Raw genomic sequence first — 24,683 nt, 5'->3', positions numbered from 1 at the left:
TTATGAACCTCAATCCCGTCTAGTCTAATAGACTGTATCTCAGTATTAAGGAGGCATTTGGTACACTTGTCAGTACAGTGGAGCTGGAGGAACAGAGCAGCTCAGGCAGCATCAGAGTAACAGGAAAGTTGAAGTTTCAGGTTTATACCCTTCATCAGGACTTGGTGGGGGGGAAAAGGTCCTCCTCTGCCCGGGTCATGTGCAGTGAAGATTACATGTCGGCTGCTGTTGGACAAAGTGACACTCACATTGAGGTTCCGGTCCCATATCTGAATAGAACCATCCTGACACGCAGCTGCGATTAACTTGCCATCCCTGCTGTACACACATGTGGTGGGAATGACTCGCTTCCCTTGCATAGAACGTGGCTTGAAAACACTCTTGTGTTTCTTCTCAGTGTTCATATCCCAAGTGCGCACTGTTCTGATAACAAAGAAGGAACAGTTAGTCACATCTCCTTCCCCACTCTACTGCAGCAGTGATATTAGCATGAATACCATGACACTACTCCACAGGGGCAATGATATTAGCAGTAATTCCCCTACACGACTCTACTGGAGCAGTGACATTAGCACTGAACACCTCACTATCCCACTGGGGCAGTGATATTAGCACTCATGTCCCTGCATCATACTGACCAGAAGCCCAGAGTAGGAATGCCATGTGAGGCTCAAATGTAGTAATAGGGAGCTGGACTATACTGACAGACATTGGGTAGGTGATAGCCAAGTGTTATCATCACGTTTGAATCCTGCTATGGTAGATGGTGGAATGTGAATTCAATAATAATCTGGAATTAAGAATCTACTGATGAGCATGAAACCATTTCCAATTATCAGGAAAACCCATCTAGTTCACTAACGTCCTTTAGAGAAGGAAATCTGCCCTCTCGACTGGTCTGGCCTACATGTAACTCCAAACCCACAGCAATATGGTTGACTCTTAACTGCCCTGAGTAATTCAGGGAATAAATGCTGGCCCAGCCAGTGACACGAAAAATCCTATCAATGTGTTAAAAAAGATTGAGACATTCAATGAAATGGTAACCCAAGATAAAATGTAGTCTTTTAGCAAAAGCTTGTCGGGTAGCAATCTCACCTCAGAGACAGGAGACACGGGTTCAGAACCCACTTCAAAGAATTGAGACCTGGCAAATTTGATCACTCTCCCAAGAACAGTGCTGATCAACTCCAACACCCATCAAAATCAAAGGATCAAAGAATAGAGGGGGTTGACAGAAAAATAGAAGCCACTATCAGATCATCTATCCTTATCAAACAGAAGAGTAGGCGCAAGAGAACAAAAGAGTTGCGCTATATTTGGGTTAGAGATTAAGAAGCGACCAGGTGCAATTATGCACCAAGATTTCATTGAAAGATCTCAGTAAACAAGAGAAAATGTGGCAGAGAAAGCCAGTGTCAGTGTGACAGTAGATCTGAATAATTGAATAGCTAACCCAGAAGAGGCAGGGATGGAGGAGTAAGTGCTCATGCTTTGGGGCCTCACATTCATCTGCTGAATTGGGTTGATCTCCCATCAAACAGGGCCTTGGCATCCAGCTGCCTGTGTTTCCACCTCAAACCTGCATCAGGAAGCAGTTGTCCCAATTCCAGCCCACTCTCACCACTCTATCATGAAAAGAGTGGAAGCAGGCATTGCCAGGAAAGAGGAAGTATCACAAGGGCAAGAAATGGCCCATTCATGATTCCCACCTCCAGAATGTAAATCCACTCCGCATATTCCTCAAAACTTATATCTGTCTATATTTGTCTTAATAGAAATGCATTAAAAGAGGTTGCAGCAATTCATAAAGGGAACAGAAGAACAGGATCGAGCCATTTAGCCCTTCAAGCATATTCCCTTGTTCAATTAAGATCATGAAAAATAGGAACAAGAGGCCAATCGATGGCCGAGCCTGTATGACCATTCAGTATGATCATAACCGATACAACATTCCCCGTATCCACTTTCCTGCCCTCTCTCTCTATTCTCCTCCTGATCAAGAATCCATGTCAGCCTTAAAAACACACAAGAACTCTGCCCACTCAGCTGTGTGTGGCAAGGAGTTCTAAAGGCTCACAACTCAGAAGAAATTCCTCCTTATCTCAGTCTTACATTGGTACTTCTTTATTCTGAGGCCATGCCATCTGGTTAGAGACTCTCCCATGACCGGAAACATCCTTTCAGTATTTACCCTGTCAAGCTCCTTAAGAATCTTAAACGTTTCAATGAGATCACTTCTCATTCTCCTCAACTCCAGTGTGTAGAGACTCAACCTGTTTAGCCTTCACTCATAAGACAATTCCTCCATACCAGAGATCATCCTAGTAAAGCTTCCCTGAATTTCCTCCAGTGAAATGATATCCTTCCTTAAATACTCCAGATGCAGTCTCACCAGCATCCTTCACAGTTGCTCCAAGACTTCCCTACTCTTATACAGCAAACCCTTTGAAATAAGGACCAACATTTCATTAGCCTTCCTGATGACCTGATGTACCTGTGTGCTAGCTTTCTGTGTTTTGTGCACATGTACCGCCAAGTCTCTTTGTGTTGCTGCTTCTGCAGTTTTTTTTTAATTTTAAATCATATGGTTCTTCTGTTCTAAAAAAATCCTCAGAACTGTGGATGCTTGAAACAAAAACAGAAATTGCTGGAAAGACTCAGCCAGTCTGGCAGCATCTGTGGAGAGAAAACAGAGTTAACATTTCAAGTCCAGTGACCCTTTTTCGTTCTGACCCTTAATTTGTTCTCCCTTCCGAAAAGTAAAACTTCACATTTTCCCAACTCAATTTGCCAACTTTTTGCCTCTTAATCAACCTATCAAAATCTCTTTGCAAATTGTTTATATCACTCACACAAATCGCTTTTCCACTTATTTTTGTGTAGAACATAATCTAACCATCACCCCGTCACATTCAATGACACGACCACTCAATCTTCCATTATCAAAGTTAGGATTACTATTTTAACAAGAAACAGAACTGAATCGGCTCTCTTTTGAAACCTATGGAATCCGCTCTCCCAGGCAGCACATTCCAAAACCTGACAACTCTGAGTCAAGAGCTGCTCCTCATCTCACTTCTCGATCTTTTACGGACAATCTTGAAATTGTAAACACTCATTACTGATTTACCAACTAGTGGAAACAGAATATCCTTTATCCTATCAAACTTGGAACACCTCAATAAGGTTACCTCTTAATTTTGTCTGCTTCGAAGAGAATAAGCCCAATTTCTCCTACTCTTTCCTTGTATCTAAAATCCTTCATTCCTGATATCATTCTAGTAAATCTCCCTCGCACTCTGTCCAAGGCTTTAACACGCTTCCTATAATAAGGTTCCCAGAACTTAATATAATACCCAAAGTGTGGACTGAACAATAATTTGTAGAGGTGTAGCATCAGTTTAGACCATAAGACCATAAGACATAGGAGCAGAAATTAGGCCATTCAGCCCATCGAGTCTGCTCCGCCATTCAATCATGGCTGATAAGTTTCTCAACCCCATTCCCCCGCTATCTCCCTGTAACCCTTGATCCCCTTGACAATCAAGAACCTATCTATCTCTGTCTTAAATATACTTAATGACCTGGCCTCCACAGCGTTCTGTGACAGTGAATTCCATAGATTCACCACTCTCTGGCTGAAGATGTTTCTCTTTATCTCCGATCTAAAATGTCTTCCCTTTACTCTAAGGCTGTGCCCTTGGGTCCTAGTCTCTTCTACCAATGGAAGCATCTTCCCAACATCCACTCTATTCAGGCCATTCGGTATTCCGTAAGTTTCAATTAGGTCCCCCCTCATCCTTCTAAACTCTGTTGAGTATAGAACCAGGGTCCTCATATGTTAAGCTTTTCGTTCCTGGGACCATTCTCGTGAACCTCTTCTGAACCTGCTCCAGGGCCGCTACATCCTTCCTGAGATATGGGGCCCAAACCTGCACACAATACTCCAAATATGGCTTGACCAGAGCCTTAGAGAGCCTCAGAAGTACATCCCTGCTTTTATATTCAAGTGCTCTCAAAATAAATGCCAACACTGCATTTGCCTTCCTAATTATTGATTCAACTTGCAAGTTTACCTTGAGAGAATCCTGGACTAGAAGTCCCAAGTCTCTTTGCACTTAAGACTTCTGAATTTTCTCCCCATTTAGAAAACAGTCCACGCTTCTATCCTTCTTACCAAAGTGCATGACCTCACACTTTCTCACGTTGTACTCCACCTGCCACTCCTTTGCTCACTCTCCTAACCTGTCCAAATCCTTCTGCAGCCTCTCCGCATCATCAATACTACCTGTCACTCCACCTATCTTTGTATCACCTGCAAATGTACCCAGAATGCCCTCAGTTCCTTCACCTAGATCATTAATGTATAAAGTGAAAAGTTGCGGTCCCAGCACTGACCCTTGCGGAACACCACTTGTCACCAGCTGCCATCCTGAGAAAGCCCCTTTTATCCCCACTCTCTGCTTTCTGCCAGACAGCCAATCTTCTATCCATGCTAGCACCTTGCCTCTAACACCATGGGCCCTTATCTTACTCAGCAGCCTCCTGTGCAGCACCTTGTCAAAGGCCTTCTGGAAGTCCAGATAGATAACATTCATTGGCTCTCCTTGGTTTAACCTGCTCATTACCTCCTCAAAGAATTATAACAGATTTGTCAGACATGACCTCCCCTTGATGAAGCCATGCTGACTTTGCCCTATTTTACATGCACTTCCAAGTATTCAGAAATCTCATCCTTCACAATAGACTCTCAAATCTTACCCATGACCAAGGTTAGGTTAATCGGCCTGTAATTTTCTGTCTTTTGCCTTACTCCCTTTTTAAAGAGGGGTGTCACGTTATTGATTTTCTGGTCTTCTGGGACCCTCCCTGAAAGATCACCACTAACGCCTCCACTATCTCTTCAGCTATCTCCTTAAGAAATTCTTTTTAGAAACTGAAAAAAAAGGGGCTGCACAGTAGCTCAGTGGTTAGCACTGCTGCCTCACAGCACCAGGGACCTGGGTTTGATTCCAGCCTCGGGCGCCTGTCTGTGTGGAGTTTGCACATTCTCCCCGTGTCTGCGTGGGTTTCCTCCGGGTGCTCCAATTTCCTCCCACAGTCCAAAGATGTGCAGGGTAGGTGTATTGGCTCTATTAAGTTGCCCATAGTGCTGAGGGATGTTTAGATTAGGTGGGCTAGACAAGGGATATGTAGGGGTAGGTGAATGGGTCTGGGTAGGATGCTCTTCGGAGGGGCAGTGTGGACTTGTTGAGCCGAATGGCCTGTTTCCACACTGCAGGGATTCTATGATTCTATGAACTCTGGGGTACAGTCCATCTTGTCCTGGTGATTTATCCACCTTTCGGCCATTCAGTTTTTCTAGCACCTTCTCCTTGGTGATGGCCACCGTACTCAAGTCTGACCGTGTCCCTCTTGAATTTTTGGGATGTTACTTGTATCTTGCACTGCAAAGACTGTGTAAAGTAATTATTCAGTTCCTCAGTCATTTCCTTGTTCCACACTACTATCTCTCCAGTGTCATTCCAGTGGTCCAATGTCCACTTTCACCTCTCTTTTGCCCCTTATATATCTAAAGAAGCTCTTATAGTTCTCCTTTATATTACTGGCTAGCTTACCCTCATATTTAATATTTTCCTTCCTTATTTCTTTTTTTGTTACCCTCTGTTGGTCTTTGTAAGCTTCCCAATCCTCTGGCTTCCCACTGTCCTTTGCCACATTATATGTTTTCTCTTTTGCTTTTACGCTATCCCTGACTTCCTTAGTCAGCCATGGTTGTCTCATTCTCCCTGTTCCACGCTTCTTTCTCTCAGGAATGAATTTTTGCTGTGTCTCTCGAATTACTCCTAGAAACTGCCGCCATTGCTGTTCCACTGTCTTTCCTGCTCGGCTCCTCTCCCAATCAGTTCTGCCCAACCCCTCACTCGTGCCTCTGTAGTTGCCTTTATTCAGCTGTAGTACCATTGCCTCTGATTCTATCTTCTCCCTCTCAAACTGCAGAGTAAATTCAATCATATTATGATCACTGCCTCCGAAGGGTTCCTTCACCTTAAGCTCCCTTGTCAAGTCTGCCTCATTGCACAACACTAAATCCAGAATTGCCAGTTCCCTAGCAGGCTCCACCACAAGCTGCTCCAAAAAGCCATCTCATAGCCACTCCACAAATTGCTTGTCTTGCAATCCACTACCAACCTGATTTTCCCAGTCCACCTGCATATCGAAATTGCCCATGATCACTGTAACTTTGCATTTCATAGAATCATAGAATCCCTACAGTGTGGAAACAGGCCATTCGGCCCAACATGTCCACACCGCCTCCCTGAAGAGCATCCCACCTTGACTCATTCCCCTACTCCTGCATTTCCCTATGTCTAACCCACCTAATCTACACATCCCTGGAGACTACGGGCAATTTAGCATGGCCAATCTACCTCGCCTGCACATCTTTGGACTGTGGGAGGAAATCAAAGCACCCGGAAGAAACCCACACAGACATGGGGAGAATGTGCAAACTCCACACTGACAGTCGCCCAAGGGTGGAACTGAACCCGGGTCCCTGGCGCTGTGAGGCAGCAGTGCTAACCACTGAGCCACTGTGCTACCCATATTCTTACACACCTTCTCTATCTCTATCTTGCACCCCAGCTCCTGACTACTGTTTGGAGGACTGTACATAACACCAACTATGGGTTTTTCACCTTTGTGGTTCCTCAATTCTACTCACACAGATTCTACACCATCTGACCCTACTTTGTTTCTTACTATTGATTTAATTTCATTTCTTACTAATAAGGCAACCCCACCCCCTCTGCCCATCTGCGTATCTTTTCAATAGGATTGAAATCCTTGGATATTCAGCTCCCAATCCTGATACCCTTGCAGCCATGTCTCCGTGATGCCCACCATGTCATATCTGCCAATTTCCATCTGCGCCACAAGCTCATTTACCTCATTTTGTATAATACGTGCTTTCAGATTTAACAACTTCAGTCCTATATTAACTATCCCTCTTCTCATTGTAATTCATTTATGAAGTTTGATTCTTAACCCTTTCCAAATACTCTGTCCTATTTGTGTCTGTGCTGGAGACTTTAATAGCCTCTCCTGATTTTTCCTTTCCTCTGATTTTTTTCATATTTTTCCACGTAGTTGAATCCACCCCTAGAGATGTTAACCTGCTGCTTTGTTCCCCACTGTGGGGAAGTTTTACCCTTCCCTTCCCCTCCCACTTTCTAGTTTAAAGTTCTGTTGACCAGCCTATTTACCCTTTTCGCTAGAACATTGGTCCCAGCTCAGTTCAGGTGGAGACTGTCCCAATGGTACAGATCCCTCCTGTTCCAATACTGATGCCAGTGCCCCTTGAAAAGGAACTCCTCTTTCCCGCACCACCCCTTTAGCCACATGTTCACTTTCCTTATTCTTGTGTCCCTATGCCGATTTGCACATGACTCAGGCAATAATCCGGAGATTATAACCCTTGAGGACCTGCTCTTTAATTTCATTTCTAGCTCTAATAATCCCTGAACAGGTCCTCTTTCCTAGTCTTGCCTATGTTGCTTGTTCCGATGTGGAGCACAACAACTGGATCCTCCCTCTCCCTCTCCAATAACCTTTCAAGCTGGTCAGAGATACCCCTTACCCTGGCACCGGGCAGGCAACACACCATGCGGGACTTTCGATCCTGCTTACAAAGGATATTATCTATTCCCCTGATTATAGAGGCCCCTACAATTACCGCTTGTCTTTTTGCTCCCCCCTCTTGAATGGCCTCCCGTACCACAGTGCAGTGGCCAGTTGGCTCATCCTCCCTGCAGCCCTTTTCCTCTTACCTTTTGGACAAGGTCAAGAGGTGAGGCTCCTCTGTTCTTGACTGCTGAATCCCGCTACCTGCCTCACTTGTTGTAATTCCCTGCTGTCCCTGACCACTTCCCAAATTTGAAGTACTTAAACTACCAAGTGTGACTGCCTCCTGAAACACAGTGCCCAAGTACTTCTCCCCCTCCCGGATATGCCACAGTGTTTGAAGCTCAGATTCCAGGTCATCATCTCTGAGCCAAAGTTCCTTGTGCAACCAACAGTTGCTGCAGTGTGGTCACTGCAGTTCGCAATGGGCTCGGCCAGCTCCCACATCATACAGTTACAACACATCACCTGTCCAGCCATTTCTATTTAGTTTTTTGCTTTTATACACTGTGCCTCTATTTATATAGAAATATAGAAGATAGGAGCAGGAGGAGGCCATTCAGCCCCTCGAGTCATTCCACTATTCATCATGATCATGGCTGATCGTCCAATTCGATAGCTTAATCCTGCTTTCTCCCCATAACCTTTGATCTTATTCGCCCCAAGTGCTATATCTAGCTGCCTCTTGAATACATTCAATGTTCTGGCATCAACTGCTTCCTGTGGTAATGTCTCCTATTCTCCGTCTTAAATCGTCTACCCCGAATCCCCAAACTGTGACCCCTGGTTCTGGACACACCCACCATCGGGAACATCCTCCCCACATCTACCCTGTCTAGTCCTGGTAGAATTTTATGAGTTTCTATGAGATCCCCCCTTCATTTGTCTGAACTCTGGCAAAAACAATCCTAGCCTAGTCAATATAAACCCAAGGATCCTATAAGCCTTCTTAACAACTGTTTCAACTTTCCTGGCCACCTTCAGGGAATCATACACTTGAACCCGAGGTTGCACTGCTCCTATATGCTCGTCAAAGTTGTACCATTCAGCCTGTATTGTCTTTGTACTTCTTCCACCAAAATGTATGATCTGACATTGGTCTGCATTGAAACTCCAGGTGTCTGCCAAATAGTGTTGTCTTTCTGAAGTTGCTCAGCATTGTCACAATTTACTATTCTCTCTAGATAAGTAATATCTGCAAATTCAGAGATATTGCCCTCAACACCCATTTTTAAATTATTTATATAAATCAGAAAAAGCAAGGCTTCCAGCACCAATCCCTGGGGAACACCATTTTCAACTCTCTCCAGTCTGAGAAACGCCCACTTTCTGTTTCCTAGCTTTTAGCCAACTTCTAGCTCGTGCTGCCAAGGACCCATCAATCCCAAATATTTCTAATTTGCTGACCAATCTGCATGTGGCACCGTATCAAATGCTTTCTGAAAGTCCAAAATTACAACACCCACTGCACTACCATCATCCATTGCCTGCGTTACCTCATCAAAGAACTCAATTAAATTTGTCAGACATGACCTGCCCTTGACAAAGCCATGTTGACTGCCCAGTATTATTTTTCCTCTCAGTGTACATTTATCTTTTTCCACATTATGGCCTCCATCAGTTTTCCCACTATTGATATCAGGCAGACTGGTCTGTAGTTTCCTGGTTTGCCTCTTTCTTTAAACAACGGTGTCATAGTTACAATCCTCCAGACCCCTGGGATGAATCCCATGTTCTGACAGCCCTGGAAAATTTCCATCAACAGGTCTACAATTTGCTCCCTTACTTCTCTCAACAATTAAGGATGTTTAATATGATAGATTATTTATAATAGGGACTTCAGTGACCAAATATAGACTGAGAAGCTGGCAGAATAAAGGGCAGAAAGGGGTAAGTGTTCAAAGACTGTGGTCAAGACAGTTTCCTGCAGCACTATGCATCTAGGCCAGAAATAAAAGGGCGCACTATTGGACCTGGTCCTTGGAAATGATGTGGGCCAAGTGGATCAAGTGTCCACTGGGGACTATTTCAGAGATTGATCATTGTATCCTTAGATTCACAATGCAAATGGTAGAGAATGACGTGCAACAAACCAGAGTATGACAAGTAATCGGCAGACATCTGACTTTAATGGGGCAAGAGCAGAACTAGGTAGGAATGGCTGGAACAAGAGGTTGGTGGGGAAAACTGTCACTGGAGCAATGCGTTACCTTTGAAAAGGAGATTGTTCAGGTACAGTCCAAGTATACTTCCTCTAATGGGAAAAGTTGAACAAACAAACCTAAAGTTTCATGAATGATAAAGGAGGTAGAAATCAACTTTCAAAAGAAAAATGTGCTTATGACAGGTAAAGCAGACAAACATTTTAGAATCAACAGGAATACTTAAGGTTTAGGGAGGAGGTGAAAAAGCAAAGAAAAGAAATAAACAGAAACTATAACAAAAGACTAGCAGCAAACATAAGTGAATTCCAAAGGCTTCTACCGTCATATAAACAGTAACAGAGTGCTTAAAGGGGTACGTCTAATCAGAGATCAAAAAACGATTTAAACCTGAACACAGGGAGAACTGCTGAGGAATAAAATGAATGCTTTGCATCTGTCCTTATAAAAGAGGGGAAGGTTGTCCAAGCCATCGTGACAGACAAAGAAACTCTGTCACTAAAAGGGACCTAAGTGTTACAGAAAAGGGGAAGGTTGAATCCCTTTGATAATTAACCTGAAACACCAGACCCAATCTGTTATGGCAAGAGTAGAGGTTCCATTCTAATAATTAAACCAGAAACACCCAGAGAAGCTCGCCTTACCTCTTGCAATCTGTTAAAAGAGTAGTTAAGTGAATGGAATCCCTGACACTCACTTTATAAGCAACAAGTAACAATTTATTTATTTGAAAGTAACAGTGAACAAATTAACAGAACTACTAACAAACCAAACAATTCCCCTCTAACTACTAACTATTTCCAAATAAAACAAGATTCTAATCATATGCTGCTCCAAAAAATACAGGCAGTGTGGACTTGTTGGGATGAATGGCCTGTTCCCACACGTAGGGATTCTATGATTCAAGTAACAAGAATGTCTTCCAGAATGCTTTGTCTTCTCCACTGTATACTATCTACAAGATGCATTGCAGAAATTCGCCAAAGATCCTCAGACAGCACCTTCCAAACCCACAACCACTTCCATCTGGAAGGACAAGGGCAACAGGCATATGGGAATACCATCACCTCCAAGTTCCCCTCCAAGCCACACACCATCCTGACTTGGAAATATATCGCCGTTCCTTCACTATTGCTGGGTCAAAATCCTGGAATTCCCTCCCTAATGGCATTGTGGGTCAAATGACAGCTGGTGGACTGCAGCAGTTCAAGACGACAGCTCAGCACCGCCTTCTCAAGAGCAACTAGCGATGGGCAAGAAATACTGGCCAGCCAGCGACGCCTACATCCCACAAATGAATAGAAAATAAAACTATCTCTCCAGCTATTCTTCTGCTGATCTTGCTGTCAGGAACGTTTTCACTTAGCTACAAGTGCTGTGGTACCTTTGATGGTGTTTTTCTTTTTGGAAACTTTAATGATTTTGAGAGAGAGCTCCGTTTTTTTTATTCATTCACAGGATGAGGGCGTCGCTGGCTAGGCAGCATTAATTGCCCATCCCTAATTGCCCAGATGGCAGTTAAGAGTCAACTACATTGCTGTAGGTTTGGAGTCACATGTAGGCCAGATCAGGTAAGGATGGCAGTTCCTTCCCTAAAGGACATTAGTGAACCAGATGTGTTTTTCCCAACAATCGACAATGATGCATGGTCATCATTAGACTCTTAATTCCAGATATTTAATTCAAATTCCACCATCTGCCATGGTGGCGGGATTAGAACCCAGGTCCCCAGAATATTATCTGGGTCTCTAGATTAACAGTCCAGTGATACTTCTCAGATGGCAGATTTGTTTTCACTTCAGATGGCAGTTGGCTCTCACCCTGATTTTCAAAAACCCCCTTCTTATATACCCCCAATAAGACATCAATTTCTTATCATATGATTGGTTTCAGGTTGTCAAAACCATCAGTTTTAAATTTAATTGGCTTTCAATCGCTGAGTGTTTGTTTTAAATTAATTGGCTGCGTCCAGCTTGTTGCCAAAACATCAAAATACGACTGCTGTTTTGCCTGCCAACTGTAAGGCCTATTGATACACTTGTTTCAATTTGAGGCTCTCTGTACAGTACTTTCAAACTTCCAAGCACAGGTAAAGCATAATCTTTTAAAGGGACCACAAACTGCTTTTCCCCACTATCATTTTTACAAACAAATCCTAACTTCCTCCCTTCCAATTTATGAGCATTCTACACAACTTTGTAACACTAAGAGACAACGGTTTCACACAGAGATGTGTGTATGGAATGAACTGCCAGAAGAGATGGCGGAGGCTGGTACAATTGCAGCATTTAAAAGGCATCTGGATAGGTATTTGAACAGGAAAGGTTTTGAGGAATATTGGCCAAGTGCCGGCAAATGGGACTAAATTAATTTAGGATATCTGGTCAGCATGAATTAGTTGAACCGAAAGGTCTGTTTCTGTACTGTACATCTCTACGACTATATGACTCTAAAATCAATAAGGAAGTAGACTTGGATAAATTGTCCATAATTCAAGTTGACAAGCCACTAGAATTTGATGAGATGCAGTCAAGGATTTTGAAAGAAGGAAGGGTAGAAATTGGGAGGAGACTGATCACAATCTTTCAGCCCTCCCTGAACTTGGAGGAGGTGCCAGAAGACTGGAGAATTACCAACATAATACCCTTGTTCAAGAAAGGCTGTCAAGATAATGCAGACCAGTCTGTTTAACTTTGTGGTATAGAAGTCTCTAGAAACAATTATACAAGTGAGAATTGGTAGTCACAGAAAAAAGGGGGATAGATTAGGAAGAAACTGCATAAAGGGGAACAAAAACAAAGTTGCTGGAAAACCTCAGCAGGTCTGGCAGCACCCGTGAAGGAAAAAACAGAGTTCACGTTTTGGGTCCGGCGACCCTTCCTCAGAACTGGACCCAAAACGTTAACTCTGTTTTATCCTTCACAGATGCTGCCAGACCTGCTAAGTTTTTCCAGCAACTTTGTTTTTGTTCCTGATTTACAGCATTCGCAGTTCTTTCAGTTTTTATTTAGCTTAAAGGGGAAATTGTTGAACTAACTTGCTGGAGATTTTTGAAGACGTAAACGAAAAGCTCAATTAAGATAATATTGATGCGTATAGAGCGGCACAGTGGCTTGGTCGTTCATGCCTGGGATCCAGTTTTGATTCTACCCTCGGGCGACTATCTGTGTGGAGTTTGCACATTCTCTCCATGCCTGTGTAAGTTTACACTGGAAGCTCTGGTTTCCTCCCACAGTCCAAAGATGTGCAGGTTGACAAAAGGGGAGGCGATGGCCTAGTGGTATTATCACTGGACTGTTAATCTAGAGATCCAGATAATGTTCTGAGGAACAAGGTTCGAATCCTGCCATGGCAGATGATGGAATTTGAATTCAATAAATATCTGGAATTAAGAATCTAATGATGACCATGAATCCATTGTCGATTGTCAGAAAAGCCCATATGGTTCACTATAATGACCTTTAGGGAAGGAAACTGCCATCTTTACCGGGTCTGGCATACATGTGACTCCCGACCCACAGCAATGCGGTTGACTCTTAACTGTCATCTGGTCAATAAATGCTGCCTAGCCAGCACTTATCCCGTGAACGAATAAAGAAAAAAAAAGGTTAGGTGAATTGGCCATGGGAAATACAGGGTTGCAGGGATGGCATAGGGGCTTGGGTGTGGTTGGAATGCTGTTCGGAGGGTACGTGTGGACTTGATGGGCTAAAAGGCCTGTTTCCACACTGTATGGATTCTATCTTCAAAGATGCGGTATACATGGATTTCCAGGAGACAATTGACACAGTGTCACACCACACACTTGTGAGTAAGCCATGATTTAGAAAGGGACAACAGCAACATGGATACAAAATTGGCTGAGTGATAAGAAACACAGAGTGACGGTCAATGAATATTTTTTGGACTGGAGGGAAGTTTAGCACAATAGGAGGGATGTGATCTGCAGAGAAGTTAAACAGGTATTTTGCATTAGTCTTTACAGTGGTAGATACAGGGAAGTAGCAGTTTTAGGCACATTGATGAGGCTAGCACACACTTATGTATGTAGTTGGGAGTGCTGCCTCTTTAAGACAGATGGTCAGGTGACCCGGAAGGAGGGAGCTTAGGGACGTTCTAGCACCAGATGTGGAGGTGTGAGTATTGTCAATAAAGTTTTCCTATTCAGATTTACCATCTGTCCAATTAATATATAATTCCAGGTTCCAAAGGAAGCACCATATAACAGCTGGCGACAAGATGGGGATTCAGCCCACAAAATGTGTGTAAATGCCACTTGTTTTTGTCCAGAGGAGACATTGCCCAGACATCAAGGGAACTGGTCACAGGGGCCTCAGGCCACGGTTGATGCCAAAAAAGAGGGGCCTCACAGGGGACAGGGCCAAGGCCAAGACAGCAGTCATAAGGGGACTCAGGCTGTGGGCGATACCAAGGAGGAACAGTTCACAAATAGTGGTCATGGACGTCCACTCCAAGTGGCCCGATATGGCGGTCATGAAGTCAATATCAGCAGAAGCAATGATATACTGACTGGATGAAATATTTGCTAGGTTCGGAAAATGAATGACAATGGTCCACAGTTGTGACAAAAGAGTGCAAGGAGTGCCTGCAAAATCACAGAGGCAGACATGTGGGATCAGCTCTATATCATCCTGCAACAAATGGCCAGGTGAAGAGATCTGTTCAAACCTTGAAGCAGGTCTTAAAGGTTTCACAAGGGGAGGTTCCCTAGAACAGTGACTCAACAAGTTCCTGACATGTACAGGAACGCGCCATATGCGACAACACATTGCTTGTCGGCATCCTTCATTTTCAACCGCCAGCTAAAAACCATGTTTGACTTATTGTAGCTGGAAGAGACCAGAGAGGTGGGAGAGCAAAATCAAAAAGGACAGATGGCCAGAACGGCAGGAACCACAAGGTCAAGGGTATTCCAAAGAGGAGAGACTGTGTTCGCCTGGAAGTATACATCTGGAGAAAAATGGATCCCAGCAGGGATGGTGGCTCAAACAGGACCATTGTCATATACAGTGCAGACTAGGGGTGAATTAGTCTGGAGGAGACACGCAGACCAGCTGGTCGCTGCACCTCGCCAATAGGGAAGATGTCCCTCAGAGCACCAAGTTGGTCCAGATGGGACTGGTGGCTAAAAACAAGGAGACAACATCAGCACCACAGGGCAACAGCAGCCAGACAGGGACATATCTACAGAACAAAAAGATCTTCCTGAGGTCGGGGAGACTACACTAGAAAAGGTTCCTGAGACAAGGAGACTGTCTTCAAGGAATCACAATGTCCCAAAAGACTGGTCACATCAATGTAAACTTTTTCTTTTTCCATTTTGTTCTGTAAATATTTCTGATTATGTATATATATTAGTTATAAAGCTTGTATAATAATTATAATTGCTGTATAAATGTTCATTAATGGAACTTTTAAAATAAAGGGGGAGGAGAGTTATGCGTCTAGTTGGGGGTGCTGCCCCTTGTAGGGAACTGGTCAGCTGGCCCAGGGGCGGATTCTGGGGGCAATCTAGAACCAGCTATGGGGTTGTGAGCATTGTAAATGAAGTGTATCTGTTCAGATTTATCATTTGTCTACCTGGTATATAACTCCTGGTTCCAAAGGAGGCACCAACATAACACAGAGGCAATCAGAAAGGATAATGGGTGATGGCTCTTATTTCAAGAGGTTTGGAGTCTATGAATAGGGCAATTTTACTGCAACTGTACAAGGTGATGGTGAGACCACATCTGGAGTAACAAGAGCAGTTTAGGTCCCCTTAAGGAAAGATGTCATTTCATTGGAGGCAGTTCAAAGAGGGTTCAATCAGATAATCCCTGGTGTGGAGGTATTGTATCATGGGCAAAGGTTAAATGGGTTGGGACTCTACTCATGGGAGTTTAGAAGATTCTTAAGGGACTTGACAAGGTAAACACTACAGTCTAGGACCAGAGGGCGTAGTCTCAGAATAAAGGGGCACAAATTTAAGATCATATGAGGGGGAGTTTCTCCTCTCAGAGGTTGCAGTGTCTTTGAAATTCTTTGTCACAGAGTTGCGAGGGCAGACTCCTTGTGTATATTTAACGCTGAGATATTTAGATTCTTGGTCAGTAGGGGAATTAAAGGTTATGGAGAAAGGGCAGGAAAACGGGCATGAGGAACATCGGATTAGTTCCTAGTGATGGTCGGGAAACTGGAAGAGCTGAGCGGTTAACTCCTGTTGCTGTTTCTTATGGTCTTGAAGAAAGGCTATTTTCTTTGGAGCAGAGAAGGTTGAGAGGGGCACCCGACAGAGGTGTATAAGATTATGATGGGCATGGTCAGGGTGAAGAGGAAGCAGCTGTTCCCCTTCTTTGAAAGGTCAATAACAAAGGGCCATAATTTTAGGTGAAAGCATGAAGTATAGAGGTGATTTGAGGAAACTTTTTTCACACAGAGGGCAGTGGGAATTTGAAATGCACTGCCTGGAGGGTAGTTATGGCAGGAAACTAATGACCTTTAATAAGTACTTGAATGAGCACTTGAAATATCATAACATTCAAGGCAATGTGCCAAGTGCTGGCAAGTGGGACTAGTGTAGATTTATTGCAGTTAATCTCAGTGCTCGTTTGGATAAGCCAAAGAACCTCTTCTGGACTGTATGATTTCCTGGTTGTGGTGGACCTCCCCAGGGGTCAGTCTTGGGACCCTTCGTCTTCTCGTTCTCTATCCATGGTCTTGGTGTGCAAGGGACAATTTCCAAGTTTACAGATGACACTAAATTTGGCAGAATTGTAAACCGAGGAGGATCGTGTGAAACTCCAAAAAAGGACATTGACAAGTTGGTGGAGTGGGTGGTTAGATGAGGTTTAATGCAGAAAAGTCTGAGGTGACTTTGGTCCAAAGAATAGGGAAAGACAACATAAAAATAGGACAACAATTCTAAAGGGGATGCAAGACCAGAGGGGTGCATGAATCGTAGAAAATGGGTATGAGGTGCAGCATAGAAGAAGAAAGGCACATGGAATCCTGGCATTTACTGCAAAAGGACTGGATTTTAAAAGTAAAAAAGTGTTGTCACAATTATATTGGGGCAGCATGGTGGCAAAGTGGTTAGCACTGCTGCCTCACTGCGCCAGGGACCCGGGTTTGATTCCAGCCTTGGGATCAAACTGTCTGTGTGGAGTTTGCACATTCTCGCCGTGTCTGCGTGCGTTTCCCCGGGTGCTCCGGTTTCCTCCCACAGTCCAAAGACGTGCAGGGTAGGTGAATTGGTCATGCTAAATTGCCCACAGTGTTCAACGGTGTGTGAATTGGGTGGGTAACAGGGGAAAGGGGTAGGAGATGGGTCTGGGTGGGATGCTCTTCGGACGGTCAGTGTGGGCTTGTTGGGCCAAAGGGCCTGTTTCCACACTGTAGGGACTCTATGATTACTTGAGATGTCCTGTTGCGGTGGTACAGGACATTGGTTAGGCCACTTTTGGAATACTGTGTTCAATTCTGGTCACCCTGCTATAGGAAAGATGTTGTCAAACTTGAAAGGGTGCAGAAAAAATTTACAATGATGTTGTCGGAGTTGGAGGGTTTGAGCTACAGGGAGAGGCTGAATATGCCGAGGAAAATATTTTCCCTGGAGCATCGGAGGCTGAGAGGTGACCTTATAGAGATTCACAAAATCACGCGGGGCATGGATAGGGTGAATAGCCAAGGTCTTTTCTCCAGGGTAGGGGAGTCCAGAATTAGTCAGCATAGGTTTAAGATGAGAGGGGAAAGGTATAAAAGGGACCTAAATGCCAACTTTTTCATGCAGTGAGTGGTGCGTGAATGGAATGAGCTGTCAGAGAAAGTAGTGGAGGCCAGTAGAGTTACAACATTTAAAAGGCATCTAGATGGGTATGGGCCAAATGCTGACAAAGTGGACTAGTTTAATTTAGGATATCTGGTCAGCACGGACGAGATGACCAAAGGGTGTTTCCATGTTGTACATCTCTATGACTCTAAGTAAACTCAAGATTTAATATAACGTCTCAAAGGCTAAGGCAGGAATTTTGCATTGCAATTGGAGTGTTTAGAATGAGATAAGGTCCCTAGCAGAATGAGTATTCTTTAAAGGAAGTAACTAACAAGCTTAATGTTAGGGAGCTGGAGCTGGATGTATTCGGGACCATCAGAGATGCTGAGTGCATCATAGATAAGAGTTTTAATGAGGTGATCACATGTAAGGTGCAGGCACAGAGTAGCTGGGTGACCACCAGGAAAGGCAAAGGGAGTGGGCAGAGTGTGCAGGAATCCCCTGTGGCCATTCCCCTCGAAAATAAGTATACTGTTTTGGATACTGTTGGGGGAGAGGGGAGGGGGAGAATGACTGCTCAGGGGAAAGCAGCAGTAGCCAGGTCAGTGGCACTATGACTGGCTCTGGGGCACAGCAGGAAAGGGTAGAGGTAAACAGGACTTTAGTGATAGGAGACTTGATAGTCAGGGGGACACTCAGGAGATTCTGTGGCTGCTGACGGGAATCCAGGATAGTGTGTTGCCTCCTGGGTGCCAGAGTCCAGGATGTCTCCAAGTGGCTGCAGAACGTTCTCAAGAATTCACTGTGTACATCGGCACAAATGACATGGGTAAAAATAGGGACGGCGTCCTGCTGAGTGATTATAGAGAACTGGGTGGGATTTCTTCGGAGGGTTGGTACGAACTCCATGAGCTGAATGGTCTCTTGCCGCACTGTAGGGATTCTGTGATTCTATTCTAGGATTCTATGAAAGATGTTGGTGAGACAACATCTTGAATATTATGTCCAATTCTGTTCTACTTACTTGAGGAAGGATGTGGTGGCACTGGAGGCAGTTCAGAGGAGGTTCACCAGCTTGATTCCAGGGATGAAAGGGCTGTCATGTGAGAAGCGGTTGAATAGCTTGAACTCATACTCAGTGGAATTAAGAATAATGAGTGGGTGGATCTGATTGAGATATTTAAAACACTAAAGGGGATTGATAAAGCGGATGTGGAACAGATGTTCGCCCTTGAGGGACAGTCTCAAACAACAGGGCATAGATATAGATGAGGAGAAACGACTTGTCTTAAAGGGTTGTGAATAAGTGGAACTCACTGCCAGAGGCAGTGTCAATCAACAGATTCAAGTAAGAAATAGACATGTTTCTGATGAAAAGCAGGATAAAGAGCTCTGGGGAGGAGGCAGAAAAGTGGGGTTGAGATGAGGATAAGTTTGGCCATGATCATGTTAAATGGCAGAATGGGCTCAAGGGGCTGAATTGCCTTCTCCCACTCCTAATTCCTATGTTCTCTGAACTACCTTTCATGAAATAATGTCCTTTCTAAAATGGGGGCCACTTTATTGGAACAATGTGAATGTAACAAGTTGAGTGAACTGGCAAATGCATTGTAAATGCAGTATTATGTGATGAATGTGAGATTATCCTTTTTGGGAGCAAAAACAGAAAGGCAGATTATTATTTGAGTGGCTATAAATGAAGAGTAGGCAATGTGCAATGAGACCTAGGTGTCCTTGTACACCAGTCACTGGAGGTAAGCATGTAAGTGCAGCAAGTTGTAAAGAAGGTAAATGGTATGAGAACAAGAGAAGGCCATTCAGCCCCTATTTATCTATCTCATATTTAAAACTAACAACTGATTCTGCATCTACTGCCATTTATTGAAGAGAGTTCCAAGCTTCTACCATCCTTTGTGTGTACAAGTGCTTCCTAACATCTTTCCCTAACGGTCTGGCCTAAATTTTCAGTCTATGCCCCCTAGTTCTAGAATCCCCAACCAATGGAAACAGTTTCTCTTTATCTACCCTGTCTTTTCCTGTTAATATCTTGAAGACTTCAATCAAATCACCCTTTAACCTTCTAAATTCTAGAGAAAACAAGCCAAATTTGTATAATCTCTGCTCATAACTTTACCCCTGAATTCCAGGTATCATTCTTGTAAACCTAGTTCTACTCCCTCCAAGGCCAATATATCTTTCCTAAGGTGTGGTGCCCAGATATGCTCTCAGTACTCTGAGTGGGGTCTAACCAGGGTTTTGTACAACTGCAGCATATCTTCTGCATCCTTGTATTCTAGTCCTTGAGATATAAAGGCCAGCATTCCATGATCTGCCTTGATTATCTTCTGCATCCGTTTGTAGCATTTTAAAGATCTATCCACCTGAACCCCATAACGATGTCTTTGGACATTCAGTGTATTGAATTTAATACCATTTAATAAACATCCTGAGCTATTCTTTTATTGGTCCAAAGTAGATAACCTCTCACTTGTTTATACTGAGCTCCATTTGCACAATTTGCCCATTCACTTAGTCTATGAATATCCCTTTGTAATTTTATGCCGTCACCTACACTGTCTATAATGCCACCTAACTTGTGTCATCTGCAAATTTAGATATATAACTTTCCATGCCATTATCAAAGTTGTTAATAAATAATGCATATAATTAACACCCTAAAACAGATCCTTGGTGGACACCACTGGTCACATCCTGCGAGTTTGAGTGCCCACCCATTATTCTTACTTTCTGTCACCTGCTACACAACTGATTTCCCAGTCATGTCAGTAAATTGCCCTCAATTCCAAGGGCTTCTACCATAGTTTACAGTCTTTTATGTGGAACATTATCAAATTCTTTTTGCAAGTCCCTGAACGCAATATGTATAGCATTTTCCTGTCCATGATGTTAGTCATATCTCCAAAAATTTCAAAGAGGTTTGTCAGGCATGACCTATCTGTTAGGAATCCATGCTGGCTCTCCCGGATCAACTGCCAGTTTTCAACATGTTCATGTACCCCATCCTTGACAGACTCCAACAACTTCCCACCACAGATGTTGGGCTAACTGGTCTGTAATTCCCTAGTTTTCCTCTTTTGTCCTTCTTAAAAAGTGGAGTGACATGTGCAATTTTCCACTTCAGAGGGATGTCTCCTGTATCTAGACAACTCTGAAAGATTATAGTTCAGGCATCTACAATGTGCTACCCTACTTCCTTTAACACCCTCACTAAAAACTGTCAGGTCCCGGGAATTTGTCAATCTTTAAATTCTCTTCATTTCCCCATTACCAATGTTTTACTTATGTTAATTTTATTCAGTCTCTTGCTCGAATACACTATCAATTTCCTCAGGACTTTCAGCAAGCTATCCTCCTTTTCCACTGTAAATACTGAGGCAAAGTAATTACTCAACATGTCTGCCATTTCCCCATAGTCACTGACAATATCCCCACCTTCAGTCTTTAGTGGGCCAACACTGCTCCTGACCACCCACTTTCCCTTTACGTAACTATGGAATTTCCTCTTATTGATTTTGAGCTTCTTTCCAAAATCCTTTTTATTTGCTCCCATAAGCTGCTTTGTGGCCCTTTGCCAGACTTTGTATCTTTCTCATTTAGCAGGATCTGTGCCGTTTTTTTGCATTTTTGTAAGCTCTTCCTTTTAGTTTTATGCTGCCCCTTAACTCTTGTTGTTCATGACTGTTTTTGCTTGAAGTGGAGCCATTCCCTTCAGGGGTATAAACTGGTTTTATATTGTGCTAAATTTTTCTTTAAATATCCTCCACTGTTCTTCAGCCTTTTCACTCATCAGCAGATTTTCTCAGTTTGCTGTGGACAGTCTCTTGTCTCATCTCATTCAAGTAGGCCTTCTCTCAATCTAAAACTCTCGTAGCTGATCCATGCATTTTGCTTTCAAACACTACATTAAACAGAGGTGAAGGTGGTCAAGAGCTTCAAGTTACCACGAGTAAATATTACCAACAATCTGTCTTGGTCCATCCATGTTGAAGGTACATCAATGCCTGTGCATCCTCAAAAAGCTAAGGAAATTCAGTATGTCCACAATGATTCTTATCAATTTTTAGAGATGCAACATAGCAAGCCTCACAGCAAAATATAACAGAGAGTTATGAACACAGCCCAATCCATTACAAAAACCAGCTTTCCTTCCATTGATTCCGTCTATACTTCCCATTACCTCAGGAAAGCAGTCAACACGATTAAGACCCCTCCCACCTTGGTTATACTTTCTTCCACACTCCTCCATTGGGTAGAAGATACAAAAGTTTGAAAACACCTACTAACAGATTCAAGAACAGCTTCTGCCCCACTATTGTCAGACTTCTGAATGGGCCTCTCATAAATTAGTGCTGATCTTTCTCTGCACCTTCTCTGTCGCTGTAACACTATATTCTGAATTCTGTTCTATTACCCTAATGTAGTTATGCAAGGTAATGATTTGTCTGGTTAGAATGCAGGAGGAGGGGAGAATCTCTTGGAAACCTATAAAATTCGAACAGGAATAGACAGGGTAGATGCAAGATGTTTCTGATAGTGCGTGAGTCCAGAACCACAGGTCACAGTCGAAGGATAAGGGATAAACTGTTTCCGAGTTGATGAAAAATTTCTTCATGTTGAGAGTAGCGTTCCTGAGGAATTCGCTCCCGCAGAAAACATTGTATGCACTTGGCACTAAAGGGATCAAAGGATAAAAGGGAAAACTGGGAACAAGCCATTGTGTTAGATGATCATCAAGAATGGCAGAACAGGCTTGAAAGACTAAATGGTCTACCCTGCTCCTATTTTCAATGTTCCTCTGTTTCTATAAAATAGAAATCATTACTGCACTGTTTCTATAAAATAGAAACAGTGCAGTAATGATTTCCAAAAATGGTTCCAGGAATGAGAAACTTCAGAGATGAGGATACATTGCAGAAGTTGGGACTGTTCTCCTTGGAGAAAAGGCGACAGAGAGGAGATTTGACAGAGGTTTTCAAAATCATGAGTGGGCTGGACAAAGTAGACAGGATGAAGCTGTTGTCACTTACAAAAGAAAATAAGAATGAAACAGTGCAGATGCTAAGTGATGTAAGAAAGAAGTAAGGATGATGTGAGAAGTAACCTTTTTACTGAGCAAGTAGTTAGGATATGGAATGTACCGTCCAGAAAGTGGTGCTGCAGGTTCAATTGAAGCATTTCGAAGGACATCAAATGATTATTTGGATCAAAATGGTATTGAGTTTGGAACTAGCTAATACAACTGATGCAGGCACAATAGGCTGACTGGCCTCCTTCTGCACCATAACAGTTGTGACTCTGATTCTGTAAAATTAACTAATCTTACAATTATTGCTCTTACTGCAAGAAAAAAATCAGAGTTAACATTTCGGGTCCGGTGACCTTCCTCAGAACAATGGATTCATGGTCATCATTAGACTCTTACTTCCAGATTTTTATAGAATTCAAATTCCACTGTCTGCCGTGCAAGATTCAACCCATGTCCCTAGAACACGACCAGGGTCTTCGGTTTAAGAGCCCACCAATAATAGCATTAGGTCATCGCCTCTCCTGGTAAATTCATGTTTCGACTGTGCCCTCTCATCCAAGACTCTCTAACCAATAGAGATCATTTCTGTCTCCCCTGTCTGCCTGTCCCTTAGCATCTTGAAAATATCAATTAAGTCACTCTTTAACCTTCTAAGTCTCAGGCAAACTGAAGCACAGGAACGCTTGTACCTGCAATTTTTCCCTTCAAGTTACACACCATCCTGATTTAGGACAATATTGCTGTTCCTTAATTTTAGATTAAGATTGTAGAACTTTGTCAAAATAGCACTGAGGCAACACAATCATGACATGGACTGCAGCAGCTCAAAGCTGTGGCTCCTCAACAACTATTCTGAGGAAGGGTCACTGGACCCGAAACGTTAACTCTGATTTCTCACCACAGATGCTGCCAGACCTGCTGAGCTTTTCCAGCAATTTCTGGTTTTGTTTCTGATTCACAGCATCCACAGTCCTGTCAGATTTTAACACCAGTTGCTGCTCTTGCCGACAATGTCCACATTCTATGAATGAATAAATAACACACATTTGTTCCAGGTTTTGTCACACCTTCTTTCCAACACCACACATAGCAGTAAATAGCAGCACTTGCAAAGAGAAAAAGCAACTTTAGTTTCTAGCTTATTTCCTTTTTCTCTTTGCAGCTGCTAACTGAACCACTGTAGGTCTTAAGATATTTCCAGATTCTTACCCGTCATTTGAACAAGTAACAAATTCCTCCTTGATTTTTGGATGCCAAACTCCGCTATTCAGCATGGCTGTGTGTCCCTGTGCGAGAAATCACTAATTAATCATCTTGTCATATAATCTTTGGAGTAAAGTTTTTTTACATCAGACATCCAGTACTCTGTCTAAGTCTTCTGACCTGTACATCCTATGCTTACTATGATTTGCCTGTACTGCACATAAACAAAGCGTTTCACTGTATTTCAGTACATGACAATAAATAAATTAATCAATCAATCAATCAATCAATATACATTGCCCGTCCCTAACTACTCAGAGGGCAGTTAAGAGTCAACAACATCAAGAGTCTCAAGAGGACCAGATCAATTAAAGATGGCAATTTCCTTCCCAAAAGGACATTCATGAGCCAATGAGTATTTATATCAATTAACAGTGGTTACTTGGGAGCTTTTAGGATAGCTTTTAATTCCAGAATTTTATTCCACTCGAATTTACCCATCTGCCATGATGGGATTTAAACCCATGTTCCCACATCATTAACCTGGAAATGTGGAATACTCCTTCAGTGACATTATAACTACACCAACCTCTCCCCTCAAAGTGGCAAAAACATCACTGAATTTTCCATTCAGTTTGAAAACAATGTAGTGAAAGAGTAACGGCTAAATTGGTTGTGGTGTATTGGGAAAATACATTCAAAAGTATGACAAGCAGAAGTTAGTATTTAAAGATTTAATACAAGGTTTACAAAAAAAAACATAAGTTGCTGGAAAAGCTCAGCAAGTATGGATGCATCTGTGAAGAAAAAA

The 24,683-nt window shown here is 43.0% G+C and overlaps 1 protein-coding gene across 1 annotated transcript in view; it reads right to left on the bottom strand.

Moving 5' to 3' along the window:
- LOC109917533 (WD repeat-containing protein 70) overlaps window positions 1-24,683 on the bottom strand; it is a 152,292-nt gene that overhangs the window by 34,405 nt on the left and 93,204 nt on the right. Inside the window, exons 9-10 of the mRNA XM_048594335.1 lie at window positions 23,879-23,955; window positions 149-423 (exon numbers count right to left, since the gene is read on the bottom strand). Of these exons, the coding sequence (XP_048450292.1) occupies window positions 149-423; window positions 23,879-23,955 (352 nt within the window). The remainder of the gene's footprint in view (window positions 1-148; window positions 424-23,878; window positions 23,956-24,683) is intronic.

This window comes from Rhincodon typus, chromosome 3 (genome assembly GCF_021869965.1).
Source record: "Rhincodon typus isolate 14 chromosome 3, sRhiTyp1.1, whole genome shotgun sequence".
NCBI lineage: Eukaryota > Metazoa > Chordata > Chondrichthyes > Orectolobiformes > Rhincodontidae > Rhincodon > Rhincodon typus.
Note: the sequence above shows the minus strand (reverse complement) of the source record. Positions and strands in the feature narration are given on the sequence as shown.